General features: G+C 38.5%; 1 protein-coding gene across 2 annotated transcripts in view; it reads right to left on the bottom strand.

Moving 5' to 3' along the window:
- Positions 1-9,050: 9,050 nt before the first annotated feature.
- ccbe1 (collagen and calcium binding EGF domains 1) overlaps positions 9,051-13,918 on the bottom strand; it is a 31,804-nt gene continuing 26,936 nt past the window's right edge. For both annotated transcript variants that reach the window (XM_059357397.1, XM_059357396.1), the window contains exons 10-12: positions 13,305-13,340; positions 10,527-10,562; positions 9,051-9,536 (exon numbers count right to left, since the gene is read on the bottom strand). In XM_059357397.1, coding sequence (XP_059213380.1) covers positions 9,261-9,536; positions 10,527-10,562; positions 13,305-13,340 — 348 coding nt within the window. In that variant the 3' untranslated portion in view covers positions 9,051-9,260. The remainder of the gene's footprint in view (positions 9,537-10,526; positions 10,563-13,304; positions 13,341-13,918) is intronic.

The following is a 13,918-nucleotide window of genomic DNA, read 5'->3' on the forward strand; positions in this document are numbered from 1 at the left end:
AAATTACACATGCAAAAGATACATTTTCTTTAACATCATGCAACACATATGAACTGGGTGGTCTTTTAATTCATGGATACCTTTTGATTTTCCCAAGTTAACCATTAAATCATTTCTCAACCTTTACAAAACGAATAATATCACACACCAACAACGGATGTGTTTGTAATCTACTTAGTCTGCTCTCTCGGACAAAAATGTTGAACTTGTGCTTATCAACTCTAGGCAACTAGGCAATTATGACATGAAAAATGTTATAATAAAATAGATATTTCTTCTGGTTGTAACCTGATGATGGTCAACACTCACAGGATGGAGGAGAAGAAGAGAGTCAAGAGTTTTCTTACATCTGTGAGATTTCTGTCTTTTCTGTTCCAGAATTTACATTGACATAATTTCCACAAATTTGTTATCCTTCATGAATGGGTTATACTCAGCCAATCTGGTGAATCCAAGTGGATTAAGATACACAACAATCACAAAACAAAAATGCAAAAACTAAAACTTGAATTGTGTTTTCTTGTATCAAACAAGAAAGTCTTAACTCTGCACCATTAAATATTTTTTGCAATGAACTATTGCAAATTACTGTACATTTTTCTCTTTAGAGGCACAATATTAAAATCCATTGTATGACAGGAATGTGTAATCCCTGCTTCTTGTCAAACTGGTTCCATGTTATGATTTTATACAGATCTCTACCAGAGCAGCTTTAGGGCATATCATTCTGAAAAGTCATAAATTAGAAAAAGATTATTCTAAAAGATCTCTGGGGGACAATTAGGACGGTGCATGAGCCAGTAAATACAGTAGAGAAAGATAGAATGTATAGGAAAAACACTAGAAATTGAAAAAGGAGTGTGTTAGATTATAAATTAGATGCTAACTTTAATAACAGGTTTCAGTGGATTTAGAGAGCAGATAAAATAGAGGCCTCTGTCCTTTGTCTGAGGAAGTCCTCATTAGAGAGTTAAACCACACTCTTTGTAAGGAAATGTAGGATTCAAATAACAATACAAATGCTAATGGATCCATTTAGTGGGAGACAATGGGAACCTGTGGGATGTTAATGGGTCACTGAGACTGTGAATAGCCTATCACATGAGTCAGCACAAATATTTGGCCAGGGAATTACAGGATGTTTTAATAAACAGGTCGATGGGTCCCTGGAGCCTGAACTATAAATGTTTAAGTAGTAACAAATTAAATTGCAATTTTGACCACAATGAAGCTAAGATTTTCTACCTCACCATCATATGAGGTGTGTATTATGGAATGCATTTGGAATAACATTTACAGTTCCTAAACTGGTCTAGCCAGATAAAACAAATAACAGTTATGTTGTGCCTGGGGCTACACGTTCCTGGAGGATCTAAAGACGTTTGTATTAGCCATGTCACATCAGGGGGAAAGGGAGAGTGGCCTTGTCACCTCCTGGTGGGACTCCAAGGCTTAGTTAAATGAAGCCTGTTGCCTCATGGTGTTTATTCATACCTGAAAAGCACAAAGCAAGCCATTATGACATGAACAAAATGTCTGCTGAGACGACAGCATGCTGAGGAAATGTCCTGTGGTTAAACCTGCTGAGCTCTTAACTTTACCACCATGATGCAAATCCCTAACAGGTACAGAGAGCGTGATTACCAGCCACAACAGTGACGCCAGAATGGTTTTCACCTTTTGAGTCTGTGTGTGGGTCATCATGGCAAAATGTGGACATGGAGGCACGTACACTCACAGGCCACTTTATTAGGTAAAGCTGTTCAACTGCTCATTAATGCATGTATCTAATCAACAAATCACATGGCAGCAACTTAATGCATTTAGGCACGCAGACTTTGTGAAGACGAGCTGCTGAAGTTTAAAAGAGCATCAGAACGGGGAAGAAAGGTGATTTAAGTGACTTTCAACATGGCATGGTTGTTGGTGCCAGACGGGCTGGTCCAAGTATTTCCGAAACGGCTGATCTACTGGGATTTTAACACACAACCGTCCCTAGGGTTTATAGAGAATTGTCCGGAAAAAACAAAAAAAATATCCAATGTGCCCAAACGTCTTGTTGATGCCAGAGGTCAGAAGAGAATAGCCAGACTGGTTGGAGATAATAGAAAGGTAACAGTAACTCAAATAACCTCATTACAACCTAGGTATGCAGAAGACCGTCTCTGAAAGAGCAACACGTACAACCTTGAAGAAGATGAGTTACAGCAACAGCAGCCACACCACCACTTTTTATTAAGTAAACCCTGCTAGCTAATTGCTAGGTGTGAGTGTGTATCCCTTTCAATTAACATGGAACTGGTTCAGTTCTGGCTTGTGAACCTAATTTTGAACCATTGAGAGCATTTTAACCAAAAATGAATTGGTTTGAAACCCAAAATGTTCCCAGCTAGAACTAAACAAATAGCAGGTTCTCCTTGACCTGATGTGCAAACTGGGCACCATATTCTACAGGATGGAAATAGAGGTTGGAGCCTTGCATGTTAAAGTCTTGCGTGTGTTCTTATAACTACGGAGCCCCTCTGGTTCCCATGGTAGAAGAATAAAAAACAATATGTAAATTCATGCTAATGGTTTTGTAAACAGTTCCCTCAGATTCACAGAGGGTTATACTAGAGTTATAGAGTTGATGCAAGAGAGATGTGGATGAAACACATACAGTTGGTCTCATTGGTTATTTAACAACACAGGAATATGTATTGATAACTTTCTAATTTGTATAAATAATAAATCGATCTGATGTGCTCTTATAGATGTTTATTTCATTTTTGTGGTAAATTGTGCTGGTCTTCCTTATAGCTCACGATAAAAGCCTGAAGTTACAGCCACTGCACAGTAACACAGTAACAGTCACCAACCATCGGTAGAAAAAAATGTTATCTCAAAAGTCCCAAATGAGAAGAATCTGAATCAAAGGGCACAGTTTGAAAAACTGTGCGCTTGGATTGTGAATCTGAGGGCACTGTTTACTAATCTGTCACAGATTTATACATTGAAGGGCAAATTTACAAAAGGTTTGTGAGTCTTTTGGGGCCGCTAAACATGTGCAATAAGGCAAAAACAAACCATGTAATTCTCAAAGCACTCACAGGTTAAATTGCACCCTAAGCTGCACTGCCAAGCATATTGCGTCTTGGTGCTCCGGTTCTATTTGTACATATATTTGGTGCAAAATTGGCTGTAAATGAGCCTCATTGACAGCCACAGGCAGTTAGAGTGAAATTATTACTGTCTTCAGTTGACTCAAATCGTTAAAAAACAAATAGACTCTCTTGATGTCCACAGCGGATGCGCTTACATATGCTCACTGTGTGAAAGTGGACTGTGTGTGTGTGTGTGTGTGTGTTCACTCATTTTGCACTGTGACATAATTAATGCAATATCTTTAGATTTAATCCTTGAATAGGTCATGACGGGGCAGATAGCAGTTGCAAGTGATGCACAATTCATGGTGCTATCAGCGGCTGCAACCCATTCTTTGCGAATTCGCCCCTTGAGTTTTTTTCTACCAGGCTTGTAACAGTAACAACCGGACAAGAGGTCCAAGGTAATCATTGCAATCTGCCGTCTGTGTTGTGCATTGAGCAATGCCTTTTGCTGATGACAAATCCTTGATAACAATGGTTCCAATTAAAACAGGTAGAAACACCAGCTGGTTTGCTCGATAGCACCAAGGCTCCAATAGTCCTGAATGGTAGCGGTTCAAACACCGGAGTTAATTTGGTGGAAAAGCGGCAGTTTTGCCAAACATGCAAGATGCAGGCACAAAACTTTACAGGTGTGTAGTTGAGATCAAACTGAAGGCCAAGTCCGAAGATCGGTTTGGTCCGAGCAAGGGCCCTGGATTCAGGGGGCTAGAGGTAGAGAAGGGGCCACTGGTCTTCCCGCTTTACGCATCTGGCTTGATTTGGCATATCAGATAGTGTGAATATATGCAAGATAGTGTGTAGTTTTATGTTTGAAATAACATTTGATGAGCTCGATTTTTCTTCAGTATTCCTGCAATGTCAAGCATGATGGAAGTGCATCCAACAGAAGCCACATTTTTGTGGTTCAAACCAGATTTTGATAACGATAATTCTAAACTAAGATTTAATGATTAATCCACATTAGTATAAACTGGCTGTATTATTTGTTGGCTCAATTCTGCGCACACACAGGCCACATACTCACCCTCAACAATGCAGAAGGACTAAACTTTTATTTCAGATTGCCTCAACACGGTCCAGTGTGGTCCAGGCAAGAGAGGGCACTTATTGTCCAAGGACTTTGCCACATTCATTTGAAGAGCAGCCCTTTCTCATTATTAACAGACACACTAAACGATGGGCCCCAAACAATACAGAACAGATCCCTTTATGCGCACAAGTGCTCAACGTTTCAGCAACTACTGTGTGCCCTCCACCACTCCCTCTTCTTTTCAGATACCTGCACATAAGTGAAAGATGTGGAGGACACAAAAGATATTCTCAACTTTCCTTTTTCTCTCATTCTGTGAAACAGGCCCATTTTAAAGCTTTTATTTGTGCAAAGCCTCTCATTAACTCCGCTCATGCTGCCTCCCTCAGCTTGCCATTGCTTAAGTACTGGGTGTTGTAAAAAAGCTACCAATTAGTCCCTCATCAGCTCCAATTAGAGGAGACAAAGCCTGAGTAAAGATAACTCAATGAGAGGGAGAGGTGGAAGGGTGAGGGCCATCTACGTGTGTTTCTGTTGTGTGTGTTTGTGTACATGTGTGTAGCCAGGGCCGGCACAACATAGTTTGTAATCATTGAAGAACTTGTGGCCATTCAGTTTGACCCGCTGCAGCACAGGTCCATTCACTCTCCAGGCTCCTCAGCGGACCCTTTTCTCAGGGCCAAGTGTTGTTGTGCTGGGAAGACAGGCCCCCCAGGAGTCCCAGAAAGGGAGCCATTCAATCCTCTCTACCTGCTTGCAGCATATAAAGCACTTAAGGCCAGGCCGATCTCTCATTATTGTCTCCTTCACTCTCAATACTTCCTTAAACTTAGGCTCCAACAAGAGCAAGCCCCTTTAGAGAGGGAAATAGGGGATGTATGTTAAGGGGGTGCCTTTCGCCTCATTAGAATTGAATTTGCAGTGTTTTGTAATTACGTCGCAGGGCAACAATGTATTTTTTTCATCATAATCTTCACTGAATGGGTTTTTTTGGGGCAGTTAATTTGCTGCCCACACTAATGCATTAATTAATGAATTGGGTAACACTAATTTTCTCTATGCTGCCTCTCTCTGTTTGTGTCCTTCATTGGTTTCTAACAGTTCTGGGCAGCCGCTACTAATAAAATTACCTCATTAAGGGCCTTTATCGCAGCACAGTAACTCACTCATTCATTTGCTATTAAACATTTTCTTTGGAAAGGGGGCTGTGGGTGTCCCCATTCAGTGTAGCATCTTTTTGTGGGTAGTTCTAAATAATGAGGGGGAACAAGCAGGGAGATATAATTAGGAACAAGGGGGCACTTCAGCAAATATTGGAAATCTTTTAAGGCGCCCCCTCATATGAAGGTGATTAATTACTTCCAGAAGGGATTTTGGAGAAATATATTGCCAAGTTTTTTCTTCTTCTTCTGTCTTTTCCAGGACGAGATGACCTTGTTAAAAGGATGTGCACAGGACTTTAATTTCGGCCCCTCTTTAATCAAATGCAAATGATGACATGTACTGTTCTCTGAAAATGGGTTCATTGTGAAACAAATACGCAACATGTAAACAATGATGCAGTGTTTAATGAAGGTTGCATCTGACTGTTTTGAAGAAACTCTTGGCACGCACTGAAAGAAATTAACAAATTTGTTTTTGTTTGTTGTTGATGAAATGATTGGAATTGTGATAATATTGATGACACAGTGGTTAGTTTTAGTTGACAACAATCAGCATGCTCGTTTGAAGTGTTTAAAAGAGTTGATTGCTTTGTTTCGAGGAACATAATGCAACAGGTTATCAGGAAAAAGTGACAATCATTCCTCAGACAGAGACAGGTTTAGTGTATAAAACTGGTCTTTTTCAGTTAACGTCATCACTGGTGGCTGCCTGCCATGTTGCCAAACAATCTTTGAGAGTAATGATGTTAAATATTGTTGCATAAGAACATCTAATTTAAGTCATTGAGTCTGAAAATAAACAAGAAAACACACATTACACACGCTCAGTGAACATCTCCACAGAGCTTTATTCATAATTGTGTTGTGATTACCTTCATGTGCGTCTCTGTGAACTACACTGCACAGTTTAATGAGTTCACTGAACACTGAGAGCTGTGCAGCATTCATAGGGCTGTAGTCACACAGAACATACTGTATATGAGAGGTGACTGCCACCTAGTGGAGTTAGAGGGGAAGTGTAGAGATCATTTATGAAAGTAAAAAAAAAAGAAGCAGTATCACACTAGACAAATATCTCATTACAAGTAAAATGCTCCTGTAACAAATTTCTCTGCTTTAAGACTTATCTTTCAATATAAGTAGTGCAGAATGGTCCCTTTAAGAGGGTTACTTTATCATATATATTTTTTATTAACGGAACAGCTCATTTTAGCAACTGAATATACAGCAATTTTGTCAAAAATAGATTAATAGCTAATTAAAATAGTCATAAATTGAGTCTGGTTTAATCTCCAAAATGTATTGTTTTTATAAGCTCATCTTGTTGTTGTCATCATCATATAATTGTTAATTGAAATTGTTTATCTTTAATTGTGGCTATTCAAGTGAAATAATTTAGTAAAAGTAAAAAACAACATTGAAAGAAAATTAAGTACCTCAAACTCCTCTTTCAAATCAAGGCTGAAAAACCCTGTTTGCGGCTCCCAAAATAATTATATACAAAACTATAAAACCTTTAACATACCTTATATTTCCTGGTAAACTCAGACAGCTTCCACACTCCTGGAGCTGGCAGGAGCAGCATCTTGGACAGCGAGGACCCAACAGACTGCAGGCTCATCTGTCGATATTCATCTTAACATATCATCAGTTACTGAAGAAGCATTAAGATATTTTTGTTCTAGAAAAAAGGCAAAGAACTCTCCATTACAAATTAAAGTCCTGCATTCAAATTCTTACTCAAGTAAAAAGAAAAAGTACCTAAAGTAGGCTATCAAATGTAAAAATACTTCTAGGGCAGTCGACAATAGTTCAATGATGATAAAAATAAACAAGCTTTAGAAGGCTACATGTTTTTAATTAATAGACATAACATGTCAAATAAAAGTTCTCATATACTCACTTGGCAGATGCAACAAACCACTTTATTTCAATGTTTTCGGACCAGTGCTCATAAACGAGACTAACAAGCACATATGTTATTCTTGAAAATAAAAATGACATCACAGTGTTTTGATCGAATTCCCAGAGATTATATCTGCACCATCTCTTCATCCAGAGGAGTGAGTGAGATGAATGTAAGTTATGAGAAACATGGAGCAGGGGGAAGTTTATGACTTCAATACGTCCAAAATCCAGATGGAAGTCCAACGCTAAAACCTCATTCTCACTTCAGAGGCCAAACATGCTCACTCTCTTCCAGCTATGACTTCATATGACTTCACAGCCCTCAGCACTTCAGATAAAGTGTGCAGACAGAGGAAAGATTAATGTGGATAATGGCAAGAAATAGAGATATGTTACATTGTTATCAGTGTTGTCACATATTACAGTTTTCATGCTGATTAAGCATATTTCAAAAGGTCAACAGACATGAAACTCTATAATATAACTGCTAACAATGCAAATAGTTTACATCCCCTATTTTGCATATAATAAACGATTTATAACACCCTATAATGTTGTTTGTTCATGAATCTTTCAATAATTATTACTTCTAATGTGGGCACCCATAAGTCCCATAGTATAAACAGATTTTTTAATGCATTATTAATTTAAATACAGCAAAATACAGTTTTAATAATGTAAAATTTGTCATCATAGTGGAAGTTAACCTTCCAAACACTGTACATCAATAAAGACTTAAATCTTCTTAAAGCTACATTATAGGGTGTCAATGCTTGTGTAGTGCTTATCGATACTATATGGGAATTCAAACACTATGTAAGCGTTTTAATAATAACACAAAAAATGCACTTTTTCTTGAGTAAAAGAACAAGCGTGCATTTCAGCTGCAGGATGAGCTGTATAATGAGCCATGGTGAACCTTATTTTCATACTTTTTCTCCACACTGAATAAGTAAGTTTGTTCATCTACACTGACCTTAACTTCTGTTAAAAGGCCGGACAAAGACACAAACGTGTTGACTTATTTAATGATTCAGCCACTACAATCTGAATATTTCTTTCCTCTTTGTTATTTGTTATTAGTTTTTGGAGTGTCTGTATTGCCTTCCTGTTAATGCTGTTTCCCCCAGTATTCCAGCAGCACCCAACACATTTTTGATTCAAGGTGGATTTATAGAGAGCCCCCTTGTCTTTTGTCTTTGGCATATATGTATTTAAATTTTTTAGTTTTAATGACATCTGGGAAGTCAACTAATGTGTTAGACATTAATCAATCCCCTTGTTATTTCTCAGTATTGCTGAACAAAACATGAAGTGACCCAGAAATTTGTCTGTCTTTGAGGATGTCTCCCTCTGGTGGACAACTATTAAGTCAACTACTGTCCACACAGCCATCCAACATTATATATATATATATATATATATATATATTACGGTCTTTGTTTTAAGCTCTATGTTGATGTCAGTCTAAGTACATTGAGAGCAATGAAAAACACACGTACTTGGCCAGTGAACCTGTTTCTGATTCTTAAATAAATTGCAGGTGGAAATGCAGGAATTCTTTTCCATATTAATGTAACTGTTATTACTTTCCTGCCATGACAACTGAAAACTACAGTGAGGTGTCCTACAGATGAGGACCGACAGCATCCAACATTCGTGCCGTTTTAATCCCTCTTGTGAATTTATGTTTGATTACGTCAGTTGATTCATCTTTTAGGTATTGGGTGGTTTCCTTTCTTATACAGTTTGTGTGAAACTCAATAATATACTGTCATAAAGCAAAGAGGTAAAAACTGCTTCCATGAGAGACTTATTTAATGTGCTGTGGCAGAGCCATAATAAAAACATGCACTTGTACAGTCCTCATTTTGTTAAAAAATATTCACACAAACTCTTGTATATCATACAAAAATAAACATCTGTGATCAAAAGCCATACAGTACATTCTGTTTAAATAAAAAAGCAAACCAGTCAATTATTTACACCTGATATTTAAACCCACCCTCTTTAAATATTCCAGTCAAAGTCTGTTCTCTCCTGCACTGGTTTCCGCTTTTTGTTCCTCTTGGACCCTCCGCCTGATCGAGCTGGAGGTTCCTTGTAGTCCTCACCTGAGCCTGTATCCACATTGTCCTGGTTTTCCCGCCAGCTTTCAGGGACCGTGGGAAAGTCCTCCCCTGGAGAGTGCATCGGTCGACCGTACACTTTGCTCTGCAGGTCAGCGATGTCGTTACGGATGTCCGCCATCAGCAGAAGCAAGAAATCAAAGGAGCCTGGAGGGCCCTGGGGGTCAAGTAAGACAAAAACAAATTATTTTACAGATCAGAAGAAAAAAAGGATTACATTTCTCCTGCACCTCTATATTTATCCCAAGAGAAATCCAGCTGATCAATGGACTGTCTGCAACAGGCCACTGGCTACTAGGCTTCCTCTCTTGATTTGTTAACATTAGCACCAAAAGTGTTTATCTAAGTGGAAAATGCTTACTCTCTACTGGATACTATTTACTCTGAGTTTGACAGAAATATTAACTGTGGCCTTAAATGTCCAGAGTCCACAGTGGTCTGTTTTTCAGCCATGCTTTACAATATCTCTTCTGTATCCCTTTAAAACGGCTGCTCTAATGTCCTTAAAGCACAAACATGTCTGTATCAAAAAACTGCCATAAAATTATATGAAAATATTATTTTCTACTTTTACAGAGTAACATTTTATCAGTCTTGATCATAACTACCAATATATTCATTCAATTTTGGGATTTTAACCCTTTGAATGCCAGGTAATTTACATAATGCCACTGTTGGCATGAATCATTCTCTGCATACTAAGCCTGGGATATGTCAGTAATTAGCAACAGGATTGATTTTTATGAACTGCATTAAACATTGCAGTGCTCCATAACACAGCAGCAATAACCTGGGTCATGAAAACCAAGAAAACAGCATGTATTTGCCCCCATAGGGCACAGAGAAAATGACTCACTCTGGTGTAAAATAATACAAATTTTGAAGCCAGGGCTCTGGATTGAAAGCCTGTTATAATAGAATGCATGATTTTATGCTAAGATGACCGTGGGATCAAAATTTGGGTTTCAATGGGGACATTATTCTCCTTAATGGTCCGAGTGTCTGTATTTTGGCTCCAAAGTTTATGGAAAAAAATATCAAAAAATTAAAAAGCCAAGAATTTCCTTAATGATGCACAAGGGGTAACTGTATCGTTCCAGATACTGTTATACTAGTGTGGCATCAGTATAGATAATCTGAATCTTACTGGTGGTCCGACAGGCCCGGGAGCTCCTCTATCCCCCTGTGGAAACAAAACAAATATTTAGTTTACATGAATTATAGCGATGGAAAAGCATGAGAAGAATTCATATAATTCTAGTTAGGGAACTTTTTTTTTTTAAAGAGGAAGGGAGAGAAATCTGAGATCAGGGTAAGAGTAAGCACAAATGCCCGAATAAGCAATCTTATAATTTTAAAGGACCATGGATTATGGAAGATTAAAATCAGATTAGATTTTGTGTTATTGCCTCAGCCAGTTAAAGGCTGGTTAAATAGTTTGACGTTTTGGGAAAAAAATGTTTATTCACTTGTGTGTTAGGTATGGCACTGCAGCAGGTAGGTGATTATGAGAGCTTAGCATGAAGACTGGAAGGAAACGGATAGCCTGACCCTCAGGCTGTATCATCTAAAATCACCTCTAAATCTCACAAATGAACACTTTGTATCTAGTTTATTCAATCAATGCAACAATCTGATATGTACAAACACAAGTTCACAAACACATTTTGGTTTGGTTTTGTGTGCGGATTAAACAAACATGATGCAACGTGTTAATTAGTGAGCTTTAGTGGTGCTGATAGATGTAAGTTTGAACTTGGACAGAACCAGGGTTGCTGTTTCCTCTTGAATCTAGTTTTTATGCTAAGCTAAGCTAACAAAGCCTCTGCTGTCTTTTCATCTACCTTTTTCGGAGGAAAGCAAATACCTTTGTTTCCTAAAACGTAGATATTTTTCCTGAAACAGCATCTTGTGTATGTAAAAGATTAAAAAGCGTGTCCTGTCATTTAATGCTAAACATACTGTACATGTAGCTTGACTGTGAAGCATCATGTCAGCCTGCTGACCTACGGTAGCACACACACATTGACCTGAACACTGTGGTTGTTAACAGGGCTCAGGGTCACACTGAGGCTGTGAGTGTTTTGGCAGATGGTTTGAATTTGTTACTCAGAGAGACAGATTACCATCAACCTCCAGTCTATCCACACAAACACACCAGCTGTAGTGAAAGAATACCAAGGTACTATGTCAATAACGCAGATGCACCTAAGTTGTTCCATACGTGATCCACAAGCTAAGCAAACAGTGTTGCCAATATAACAAGATCCAAGAGCCAATACAAGAGAATCTCAGTTTCTATATATCATACTTCTTTTAGTCAGATGACTGGTCATTCCTGAATCATTACTGACTAAAATCACAACAAGTCAGCCATAAGTAACCACTCGTGTCATCCCCTGAAAATTGATATTTTTATGGTTTAAATTTTTGTTTTGTTATACCATTCAGACCAGATTCCTTTGTAATCACAATCATTTTAAAGTCCTATGATGCCTCCAAGTCTATAATATATTAGGTGCCCAACTTCCTCAACTGGCTGCTCTCAGTTTAAATTGATTCTGACATCCTTCTGGATCACAAAACTTCAACTTCTCATTGAAAGTCGACCTTGGCACAGTGAGAGGAAACCTTACCACACTCGGGGGACAACAGACCCACTGGCAGAACAAAGATTAACAGAAGGTTGGTTTTTAATTATGAAAAAGTGGCTCGTCTTTGTATCACCACTGTGGTGTTCAAATTTGCTTTATCTTCATCATTAATGAAAATATGCTTCACATATGAGAGTGAATCAAAGATAAACTCCAAAAAAGCACACTGGAGGAGTCCGACACATCACCTCAGCTGCTCTTATATCACAAAATAGAGTGAACATGCAAGCAAATCTGGTATAATACAAAGAAAAATGTGAAAAATGCAAACATAAAAGTCAGTGTAACCAGGGTGGAATCTGCATTGTGCCCCTTAATCTGAAGCTTAACCATCTGCTGGTGCCTCTTTTTTTTAACACATTGCCTGAGGCTTCTTAGGGAGGCAAAGCAAAGGAAAAAAATCCAGTTGGCCTCTTCAAAGATAGTTAGCACCTCCCATCAGCCATCGTTCACAAAATCCATGTTATATTCCAGACAACCACAATAGCCCAGAGGTATCCAGAGTCTTCACACTGGTGGTCAGGAGCTTTTGGCTTCAGCTTCTTGTGAGTTAATTCTGATTCAGGTTGCAGGAAAAACTTGTCTCAAGGTTAGAAATGATACCACTCTAAAAAAATGATGATCCTCTACAGGAATCTGTAGTCTCAAGTATGAAAAGGAACTACAAAAGTTTGGCACAAGATGCTCTTGTACCATGTTTAATTGTTTTAAACCATACATGGCTATATATGTACCAATTAACAATGCTTGTGCTATGATATAGAAGTTAATCCACCAAATCATGCTCATTTAGTCTTTCTAACAAAGCCCAACTAGAGCGTCTACTGTGCCTACTGCTGTTTGGCACACCAGGCTTTCTCAACTTGTAGCAACTTGCAGTGATCCTATCCTTCGCACGTACAAAATGAGGATTTGTGAGAATCCTGGCACCTGGCTGGTGGTTTTCCCCCTCGCATATATTCGGAGAAGCTGAGAAACATTTTGGTTATTGAGAAATATCTTTTGACAGACGTGGTGTTGGCAGATAAGCCAAATGTATCTAGTTGGTACTTTTGAACCCTCTTTCTTATCTTTCCTTTTTTCAGTGAGCCAAGAATAAAATTCTGCTGCCAACATGAATGACTGTTATGCCTGAGGGGCAGTGTGCTGGTCTGCTGTTTGATAATATGCAACTGAAAAACAGCCTTTTGTCTTGAATAGTTTCCATTTACAGAAACGTTGTGTTACAAAGATGGGACAAGATTTGGTGCTAAATTGTCAGCTGACCTCACCTTTAGGCCGTCTTTTCCTGGTGCTCCTGGAGGCCCCTGTTAAATGAAAACGGACAAACTGCAATTCAAATCTGTCTAATCATATTTGCATATTTATGTCAGTTTCCTTTCACACTCAAAGACATACAACTGTATTACGTATTTGTACCGCTACTGTAAAGCCCATATATGCAAATTTGCATGTGACTATCTATCTGATGGCATTTTCCTACCTTGCACTCAGAAATGTGTTAAGGTTCAATTCAATATTTTCACAGAAAAAGGTTATTCTTAATCTTTTATCATTCAAAACTTCTTTACATCCTTGTCGCACACTGCCAACAACGATTTTTCTGAGATTAACTTTGTGCCTGCCTCCAGGTCATTTTTGAGTGACTTCAGCTTGATAATAGAGAGTGCTTTGATCTCTTTCCTGGAATAATCATCATTAAAGAAGTGAGAAGACAATGTGCAGGGAGTAGGGCCAATATCCAGATCAGTACCAAGCCTGTGAGTCACACACTATACCACATTCATCATCTGTGAAGCCCTAACATGCAGTCAAACACATGTGACCTGGTGGCCAAACCTCATAACTGTGCTCAGAATCTAATCAGGTTTTTGTGTCAAGAGAG

This window comes from Centropristis striata, chromosome 19 (genome assembly GCF_030273125.1).
Source record: "Centropristis striata isolate RG_2023a ecotype Rhode Island chromosome 19, C.striata_1.0, whole genome shotgun sequence".
In the NCBI taxonomy this organism is placed as follows: Eukaryota; Metazoa; Chordata; class Actinopteri; order Perciformes; family Serranidae; genus Centropristis; species Centropristis striata.